Raw genomic sequence first — 10,912 nt, 5'->3', positions numbered from 1 at the left:
AAGAAATGCTTTGGCTTAATTATCTCGGCTGTTTTTCCTGATCCGAGTTATATTTTCAATATATTTTATCTAAAATAAGAAATAAGAAAACTTATCCAATTTAATTCTACTATGTGTATTTTATTCAATGACAGATACGTATTTCGCCTACGACTTGCAGGCTTCCTCAGTGTCTGTTTTCGAGTTCGAGTTTCGTATTCTACTAAGACGCTCCAAAAACTTCAGTCAATATATTTTATGACCATTTAATTGCTTGAATTCATGTTTTCTGTTTACCACCGGATGCCGCTGGATAATCCTGTACCTGAACTTCTCATAGTAACCATAGGTGTCATAGGTGTAGCCTTAATCAGCAACTGTCGTCATCGGTGCTTCTGAGGTGAGGGCTGTGCACGTTGATGATGCTTATATAGAAGAACGGCCCCTGATTCTCAACCTGCACATTCGAAGATTGATTGGCCACCACCCGATCACCCGCTTCTGCATCTCGTTCATCACTATGAAAGCTGTACCCAGCTCGTGTGTGTTGCCGCAGCTCTGGTAGATGGTATGTCCATCTCTGAACGTACGTACGCACACTTCCTGCAGTGCTACGACGTCGAACTTGCCGCTCTTCAATACGGCGGAGAGCACTCGAGTGCTCCCTTGGAAGTTGAGAGATCGGCAGTTCCGCGTCCCTTATTAAAACTTGTTTTTTTTTTTATTTTCATTATAGCAAGCAATGACTAACTTTTGACAGTTTTAGATTAAGGGGAAACGGCGAAATACGAACAAAAGTGCTGAAGACCATAAAAAATAAAATGAAAACAAAAGACACTGGGAAAAAAGTTTCGCTTTTCGCCTTTTTGGACTGCTGTGCACTGGCCCCGTAGTTTTCCTGTACTCTAAAAGCCGGCTGCCAAGGCTGTCGATAAAGAAGGGTTACATCTAATGACGGTTTAAGCCCACGGTTTTGCTTTTAGCAAATTATGCATCTGAACCAAACACTGGTTTTCCCGAAATGCGAGAATGGGTAAAACCGAATGCCGGAGCATCTTTGTACAGCTGTTGAGAATAGAATCGGACGCTTGAATAGGATTTTCAAGCAGCGGTTCTGGACTGATTGCAGGGGACGCAGCGCGGTATTTGCAGTAGATCCCCAAATGGACACAAGACATATGAACCAGATGCTGAACAGCTCTGTTATGGCCAATTCCCATTCTGCAACTTCGAGTTTTCACCAGCGATTGCCGAAGATTGACCTGCCGTGGTTCAATGGTGATTTTTCACGTTGGTTATCATTCAGGGATACCTTTGTGTCAATGGTACATTCGAACGCTGATATTCCAACGGTCGCCAAGCTGCAATACCTGATGCAATCGCTGGAGGGGGAGGCGAGAAAACCATTTGAGTCGGTGGACATAGAAGCCGACAACTATGCGTCAACGTGGGATGCACTTCTGAAGAGGTACCACAATCGTCGTTTTCTCAAGCGTCAATTGTTGAAGAGGCTCTACGATTTGCCAGCAGTGAAACAGGAATCTGCTACGCGATTGCACAGTCTGATCGACGACTTTCAACGCCATGTGCGGGCATTGGCGAAATTGGGTGAAGCTGTGCAACATTGGGATACACCGCTGGTGAATATGCTGTCGTATAAGCTGGATCCGTCCACATTACGAAGTTGGGAAGAGAAAACGAGCAACAAGGATGACATGACACACCAGGAGCTGGCCGAATTCCTCTATCAACGTGTGCGCGTTTTAAATTCTGTCGGACCTGGGGTTCAACAACCGGTACATACGAAGGTGACCGGTCAGAATTGGAAAGATTCGAAGGTGAAGTTCGCAGCAAACACTGCTGCAATGTCCAACCAATCTCCGTCATGTCTACTATCGTGCTCAGACAATCATTATTTACACAACTGTCCAGTGTTTCTAGCGAAGACCGTGCACCAGCGCCGACAGCTGGCCTCGCAGAAACGATTATGCTGGAATTGTCTATGCTTTGGTCACCAAGCTAGAAAGTGTGGATCGAAGTACAAGTTTCGTACGTGTCACGACAAACATCATACGCTGCTGCAACGAAGCTCGAGTTTCTCATTTTGGGGCAACCATCCGCAGAGCTGCCAACCATGCCGATTGACATATCGGCTTGGAATCTTCCGCAAGTCACGCTTGCAGATCCATGTTTCCACGTCCCAGGAAGGATAGATTTGTCATCGGAAGTGAAGCCTTCTGGGAATTCCATACTGGCAGGAAGATATGTCTGGGAAATGGTCTTCCGTTGCTAATGGAAACGCCATTCGGATGGGCGGTCTCTGGTTCCGCGTCCAATGGATTTAGCTGCATTCCTCGGATCTGCAATCTCTCCACTACTAATGCGCAGCTTGAAGCTGCACGACGCTTTCTCAGTCTGGAACGCCGATTACTCCGAGATCCTGCAACACAGGATTCGTATCACTGCTTTATGGCCGAGTACGAGCAACTCGGTCATATGAAAAGGCTAGCAGAGCCTGTAAACGACATCAAACCGCACAGTTATCTCCCACATCATCCTGTTTTCAAGGAGTCAAGTAGCACTACAAAGGTCAGAGTTGTTTTTGACGCGTTCTGCAAAACGATACTCTGCTGGTTGGCCCCGTAGTTCAACAAGATCTGCTATCCATTGTTATGAGGTTTCGGACACATGCCATTGCTCTCGTTTATTTGTTTATTTGTTTATTGTACATTAGTTCATCTGACCTTTTTGGGTCTCAATGAAACTTAGGTGTGGGGAAAGCCCACTTGAGGTCAACCCTCAAGTGCGCGTATAAACCCCACTATCTTTTAATACTTTGACACTATTTTAAATTACAATATTACAAATCGTTATCAGGCATACCCACTACATTAGGCTGACCAGACGTCTCGGATTTGGATGGCGTGTCCCGCATTACCAAGCGTCCCGGAAAGTGTCCCGCATTGATTATTTTTCAATCGTGCCAGTTGAATGTTGAAACGCTCAGAGGAATGCTACAGATGAGTTCTAAGAGGTTTTCAAGAAGTTTCCTATTTATGAATTATTGTTGAAACAAGTAAATTCAACTGAAAAATTTATGTATATTTTGTATTAATTTGCCTCTAAATAACTTTGTTATACCGTGGACCGCCGTTCACTTGAACAATTGCTAAGCAAACTAACGGGGTTTGTTTTTAATTTGAACAACTGGCAATCCTAAATTTGCTGCACTTGTATGAATTGGCCCTGCTATTTGATTAACTGTTATTTGAATTGATTTGATAAGTCATTCAATATGTCTTGCCGTCGGTCGTCGTCGTCAGCATAACGTCGGGGTGATTCGTGCTGTTTTAAACAATCATCGCCATACAATTTTATCTTGAGGCTCTCGTCGCCAGTTTTCCAGGCGTCTTAGAAGTCTCAAACCGCTTTCGACCTGGTCGAGCCATCTGGCACGTATGTCCCCCTGTCGATGTCCTCACGTATGGCATCCTCGTAGACGACGTGTCCGGCTCATCATAGCCTACCGACTTTCGTCAAATGTACGAGCAATCCTTATTCTTAAGCTCATGATTTATACGCATCCGCCACTCTCCGCTTTCACTTTGTACTCCACCAAATATTGTCCGCAGCACATGCCTTAAACACGGCAAGGGTGCGTATGTCCTTCGTGAGCAGCATCACAGTTTTAAGTTCATGAAGAACTACTGGTCTAATAAGGGTTTTGTACATTGTCAGCTTCGTACGGCGGTATATGCTTTTTGATTGTAGCGTTTTGCAAAGAGCAAAATAAGCCCGCTTTTCCGCGTGCATGGGGTGCTGGATCTTTTGACTAGTGTTGTTGTCCGCGGTCACAAGTTATCCCAACTATGCGAACTCACTACCACTTCTAGTTCGACTCCATACCGGGCTACCGTCCATGGGAGTCGCAAACTTGTCAGTTTGAGCCTTTTCTTTTCATGTATTTGGCCTTCGATGCATTTATTTTTAACCTAAAATCCTTGCTTTCAGTCCAGGGTAGATTGCCTTCGGCGTCCCGCATTCGTCCAAAACAAATCTGGTCACTTTACACTATTGCCCTTTGCATTGAAAGTTGGATTTTGAGCACACTTGTTCAGTCACACATTTTGTAGGTGAGAAAAGTTGCCAAAATTTCGTGGTAAAAACCCAAGAATCTTGGTTGATTCCTATTTCAATTCTAATGCTCACGTAGAGTTGTTATCGACGCTACGAATAATATAAAACTAGTTTCTAAATTCATAATTCCGCGCATAATTCATAATATGAACAAATATGCAGCATATATGAAATAAATGAAAAATTAAATACTATTTGCTTTTCCTACAACTGGTACTGGCGCCACTGCTAAATCAAATGTCAGCTCAGATGGGAGAGTTGTAATGATGGGAAATGTCGATCAAAATCTATAACGATTATTGATAAAATTTTCTTATCGTTAATAATTAATAACGATAATATGAAAGTATAAGCAAAAATACGTAAGAAATAGAACAAAAATGTTAAAATAATAACAAGCCAAGAAGAAGATTTCACTTTAAACCGTCTAATTTTCGATACTCTTCCGTGACGATAAAGTTTGATGGTATTATCGATATAAGATTACTAGCGATATTATCAGTAGCACACTTTTCATCACAGTTTTGAAGGTTGCACTTTATAAGTGTGCAGTCCAATTGAGTGTGAAGAGCGCAATAATATTGTAATTGTATGTATTGCGCTCTTCACACTCAATTGGACTGCACACTTATAAAGTGCAACCTTCAAAACTGTGATGAAAAGTGTGCTACTGATAATATCGCTAGTAATCTTATATCGATAATACCATCAAACTTTATCGTCACGGAAGAGTATCGAAAATTAGACGGTTTAAAGTGAAATCTTCTTCTTGGCTTGTTATTATTTTAACATTTTTGTTCTATTTCTTACGTATTTTTGCTTATACTTTCATATTATCGTTATTAATTATTAACGATAAGAAAATTTTATCAATAATCGTTATAGATTTTGATCGACATTTCCCATCATTACAACTCTCCCATCTGAGCTGACATTTGATTTAGCAGTGGCGCCAGTACCAGTTGTAGGAAAAGCAAATAGTATTTAATTTTTCATTTATTTCATATATGCTGCATATTTGTTCATATTATGAATTATGCGCGGAATTATGAATTTAGAAACTAGTTTTATATTATTCGTAGCGTCGATAACAACTCTACGTGAGCATTAGAATTGAAATAGGAATCAACCAAGATTCTTGGGTTTTTACCACGAAATTTTGGCAACTTTTCTCACCTACAAAATGTGTGACTGAACAAGTGTGCTCAAAATCCAACTTTCAATGCAAAGGGCAATAATATAGCACAAATTTAAAATAATGACACATTCTTAACTTAGCGTCTTACAGTATTTGCCTTAGTCTATTCTTAAAAGTAACACTTGGTAAATCAAAGTCAAATAATTCGAACGCGTTATTGAAGACGTCACACATCGCCCTAAGAGGTTTGTTCTGTCCATAATCAGTGCGGTGGAATGCAAGGCGCAGAAAATCACGTGATCTTAGGTTTCTGGAGGGGACATTAAAATCGATTTCGGAAAGTATGTTTGGAGCATCTATTTCCCCAGTTAATAGTTTTCCTACGAAAATAGCTTGAAAAATATTTTGCCTCTTTACTAGTGTGTCGATGCCCAGAAGTCGACAACGGTCAGTATAAGATGGCAAATGGTTGGGATTTTGCCACGATAGAAACCTTAGAGCGAAGCGTAGGAATCTGGCCTGTACTGATTCAATCCGGTTATCCGGTTATCCGATGTCTCCAGAATGGAACGGACAAGTGAGAAATACAATGATCGCAAGCAAAACGGGTCAGTGAACTCTCTGGCTATCCTCATAATAAAGCCAAGGTTTCTATTAGCACGTGCTATGATGTGAGAGTAGTGATGTTTAAATGAGAGTTGTGAGTCTAGTAGTACACCTAGGTCTTTAATTACTGTGACCCTTTCGAGCGTTTCTCCGGATACTGTATAGTTAGAAAATATTGGGTTTTTCTTGCGTGTAAAAGAAATCACGAAACATTTTGCTACACTAATAGTCAATAAGTTTCGCAAGCACCAGTTGGAGAAAGAATTCAAGGATCGTTGCAGTTTAATGCAGTCCGTTAGAGTTCGAATGACAAGAAATAATTTCAGACCATCAGCGTAAATGAGTTTACAGCCCGGCGGGATAATCAAGCACACATCATTGAAGAATAAAGAGAACAGCAGCGGTCCCAGGTTATTCCCCTGCGGAACACCAGACATATTAGTGAAACTGTCGGACTCAATGTGGCCTAATCTAACAGAAAGCGTGCGATCGACGAGATAAGATTTCAGCCACTCAGTAAAATGTATTGAAGCTCCGAGGCGTTCAATTTTAGCTAATAAGATAGAGTGATCTACACGATCGAACGCAGCTTTCAAATCAGTGTAAATAGTGTCTACTTGTACGCCATTTTCCATGCTTTTAATGCAATGCGATGTGAACTGCAGTAAATTTGTCGTCGTTAATCTGCCAGGGTAGAAGCCATGCTGATCCATGGAGATATATGACTTGAACTCACGTAGCAGTACATTTCCAACCAGTATTTCAAATAATTTTGATCCAGCCGAGAGAGAGGTAATTCCTCGATAGTTAACTATATCGTGTTTGTCTCCTTTTTTGAACACAGGAAACATAACCGATTTTTTCCAGCACTCAGGGAATATTGCTTGCGACAACAATTGGTTAAATATCATTCTTAGCGGGACACATAGCGCAGTCGCACATTTTTTCAAGATAATAGCTGGAATACCGTCTGGGCCACTTGATGTTGAGGGTTTTAACTTTTTCATAGCTTCAAGTACATCTTCGTCGGGAAAACTAATACCACTCAAGTTTATTACATCACGAGGAACATTGCGAAGGGCATTTTCTATTTGTGTCCAACTAGCCGAAGTCGCATTGAACACGCTCGAAAAGTGTTTCGCAAACAAAGTGCAGATGCCATCAGATGTACTAGAACTTTCATTTCCCAAAAACATACTGGTAGGAAGACCACTTTCTTTGCGCTTACTGTTTACGAATGACCAAAACCGTTTCGGATTCTGACTGAGTTCTGACTGTGTGCGTGACACATGCCTAGAATACAGGTAACGGTTATAGATTCTATAATTCCTGCTTGCGGTAGTGAACACAAGTTTTGTCGTCGGATTTCGTCGTCTTGTATAATTTCGGAGCGCTGCTGCCCTTAACCGCTTCAACTCCCGAAATCGTCGGTTGGACCATGGAGGTTTTGGCCGGGGACGAGGTGATGGAACAAAGTTATTAAACTGCTGTTTCAGTGTCAACGAAAGTAATTCTACTCTGCCATTAACGTCAGTTGCTTGGTTCAGTAAAGTTTCCCAGTCGATTGTAAGTAGAGTATTCAGGAGCCCGGTAAAATCAGTTTTAAAAAAATTGAATTCCCTAGTATCAGACAACTCTTCAAAATGGATTTGTTGAGCGCACACTAATGTAAGTAAGAGGGGAGGGTGATGCGGATCGATACCAACTAACGACTCACACGCTTCAGCGATGTTGCAGCTCATTGATGCTTCCTCATTCACGAAAACGAGGTCCAGGGTTCGATTCCGCCTATTCGTGACCATACATATTTGTATCATATTGAGTAAAGACATACCGTCTAATAGCACAACACTAGATCTGCTAAAACTGGATTCAGAAGGATCAGCAAAAATACGACCGGAGTGGCTGGATTTCCAAACAAGGCCTGGTTGGTTATAGTCTCCGAACAGCAGATGAGTAGTACGAGATGAAAATGAGTTTACTATAGCAAGCGTCGCATCGATATGCTTTTGGACGACTGCTGTGTTATCCGCAATGTCTGGGGGAATATAAACAACACCTACACAGATGCTTGAGTCGTTTGTGCAAATATCCACCCATAACTGTTCTAAGTCGCGATTGACACCAGATCTCAACTTCGACTGCTGTCGGTTCGACACAGCAATTAGGACGCCACCTCCGCGAGATTTACCTGAGTTAACTGAGTCGCGATCGTTGCGGTATACTGTGTATCTTGACCTAAATAACTGAAGTGAGCATATTTCGTCATTTAGCCAGGTCTCGGTAAGAACGATGACATCATAATCTGCGTCTGAGACAGCTATAAACAGCTCGTCGATTTTAGTTCGTAATCCCCTCACATTCTGATAATAAAATTGAAGGTTTCCATTTGAATTACAAACTGTAGAGGTAACCTCGTCGCAGCTCACAGGACCAGCAGAATCAGTCTGTAACGGACATTGTTTTTTAACGACGGCAGCATCTGACCGTCCCGCTTCGAAAGAACATATACATTCTTGGTTTTTACCTGACGGAAAATAACCGCTGCAGTAATGTTCTTCCAATCGGTCAGCAGTCAAGCGTGCATGTTCGGTAAGCAGTATTGGTGCCTCATTATTATTGTCGGAGTTATCATCAACCATCATCCTGCAGCGTTCATCAGCAAAATTGTCATAGTCATCGCGCTGCTTATCTTGTTCCAGCTCACTATAAATTACATAAATTCCCTGAGATTTTTGCAAATCATTTGAATACATATACTTAACTGGAAGGGGGGGCTGTTGCCTCCCCAAATCCACCGGTGGTAGGGCGACAGAGTCTAATGCACCATTGGTGTGTTCTCCAACGGCGTTGCGAAATGCTCGTTTTTTGTTCGGTAATCTTCAAATTCCCGAAAGAATATTCCAGCCGGCCAGGTACTTGCAGAGTGCAATTTGCTTGTACTTTGGATCTATGCCAACTTTGAAGGAAATGAAACGTAACGTTTTCAAATCAGCATCACGTTTAACCAGCTTAATAATCTCGGGAGGCTCATCGCACTGCAGGCATTCCAAAACCATCTCATTAATATTGTCGTTTGATACCTCTGGGTGAATTCTAGATAAATACACCCAGAATTTCGGTTCAGCCACAGGAACTGTAGCCACTATTTTTGAAAAAGTGGTTTTCGTTCCCTCGGCAGCATTTGGTTTTGAGATGGAGTGATCATCTCGCCTGCATTTTGATGGAGGGCGTTTAATTGCCGGCCAGGAAATCTTTGAGGCACGAGGTGTTATTTCCAGATTGTCATTATGATTGCGTAGCATTAAACGGTCTACTTTTTCACTAAGTGTGCCAACCGTTTTAACCAGCTGACCAAATTGATCGCTTATTGCAGCATTCATCGGTTCAGCCGATACATTATTTATTTTCTCTGCCAGGTAGACCCGAATACTTCTGCCGTTCAATGTTTCTCTGCAGACTGGGCAAATGAAAATCGCTTTGCCCTGGTTAAACAAATCCTTATGCGCGCGACCGTTGAAGCCGCAACATTGCTGGCTGATGTGGTAAAAAGTGTCACAGAAGCCGCAGCGCACTGGCTCTAAATCATTAATAGGCAAAAGACACTCGCCGCACAGCTTCTTATCCATCTCGCTATTGTTGAGACTGGCTGCGTGAAGTGGAGATACAAACTAGCCTCTGCGCCTTTGTATTGAACTGATGATGAGCGATATCAAAAACACTTGCACTGTTTGTTTCACTGCGGTCGAATTTAGTTAATATTTCACCGAGAACAGAAATTAGATAGTCCAGATGTCGAAAATCCACAACTTTATGAACCAATATATTAGTTTTACACGATAAAAAATCAAAATAAATATCACAATCGCTTAAAGCGTAACTGTATCCATATGACAGAGTTGCCAAAAAATGCCGATGTCGAGTAAATGTACCGGCAAATCCGGATTCACCCCGACGATCAGTTATATCAGCGAATTCTATGGCGTGTAAGCCCGGATGAACCCATTTTCACCTTCGAATTGCAGACAGTGACATACGGCACAGCGAGTGCTCCGTATTTGGCTACGAGAACTCTGCGGAAGATAGCACAGGACAGTGGGCAGCTATATCCTGCAGCAGTCAAACCAGTCATGGAAGACTTCTACGTCGACGATTTCCTCTCCGGTGCATCGAACGTAGAATCGGCTCTGAAACTTCGCCACGAGGTGTCATCTATGCTCAAAGACACTGGGTTACCGCTCAAGAAGTGGGCATCCAATGCTCCTGAAGTACTCGAGAATGTTCTGCCAGATGATCTGGCCATTCTCCGAGGTTTCGAAATCTCCAAGATAATCAGGCCGTCGCGACACTCGGTCTCGTCTGGGAACCTAAACCCGACATACTACGGTTTAAGGTTCAGCTCCCGCTTCTCGCTCCAGTCCTTACGAAACGTAAAGTGATGTCGTACATCGCTCAAATTTTTGACCCGCTTGGTCTCGTGGGTCCTACGATTGCCAGCCTCGCGAGTAACGCCAACCTGGCCGTTTTCCGTCTGTGGAGTCGATTACTGCGGACCATTCTTCCTGAAGTCCGTCGTACGCAACCGAGCTCCAACCAAAGTTTACGTGGCCATCTCCATCTGTTTCTCTACGGAGGCAGTTCACATCGAATTAGTGAGTGACCGCTTCAGCCAAGGAAGTAGTACGCCCCGTGGCCAAGATTGCTTTACTACCTACATCGCCGAGAAGTTCTCCAAGTAACTGAAGCAACCATCATCCAGGTAGAGCAACCCGGACCGGGAGAATTTGCTCGAAGCGCACCTGCGCATTGCATAGCTAATTGCAATTCCAATCTCGTAATCCAAATCGTTCGATCTACCTGGTCTTTTCTTTCTTCTCGGTGCTGGCGAGGAATCTGAAATGCTGACAAGACAAATTCACTTCAGCGAAATTTGACTGTCCATTTGTCATCAAGATGCCTGCATTGGGGCGAACCAACCAACGGTTGAAAGCCCCATCAAATAGTAAATAAATAAATAAGATGCCTGCTGGAGTACACGAGAATTCTGTTCCG

General features: G+C 42.7%; 1 protein-coding gene and 1 pseudogene across 1 annotated transcript; both read left to right on the top strand.

Moving 5' to 3' along the window:
* The first annotated feature begins 1,142 nt into the window (after nucleotides 1–1,142).
* LOC128739335 (uncharacterized) lies at nucleotides 1,143–2,192 on the top strand. The gene has a single exon (XM_053834813.1). The coding sequence runs from the start codon at nucleotides 1,143–1,145 to the stop codon at nucleotides 2,190–2,192; it is 1,050 nt and encodes a 349-aa protein (XP_053690788.1).
* Nucleotides 2,193–2,271: 79 nt separating this feature from the next.
* On the top strand, nucleotides 2,272–10,299 carry LOC128739334 (uncharacterized; annotated as a pseudogene).
* Nucleotides 10,300–10,912: the final 613 nt, after the last annotated feature.

Source organism: Sabethes cyaneus, chromosome 3, assembly GCF_943734655.1.
Source record: "Sabethes cyaneus chromosome 3, idSabCyanKW18_F2, whole genome shotgun sequence".
Taxonomy (NCBI): domain Eukaryota; kingdom Metazoa; phylum Arthropoda; class Insecta; order Diptera; family Culicidae; genus Sabethes; species Sabethes cyaneus.
The sequence above is the reverse complement of the archived record's forward strand: the minus strand, read 5'-3'. Positions and strand labels throughout refer to the sequence as shown.

Coding starts and splice junctions, on each gene's coding strand:
- LOC128739335 (XM_053834813.1), top strand. CDS start 1,143: ATGGACACAAGACATATGAACCAGATGCTGAACAGCTCTGTTATGGCC.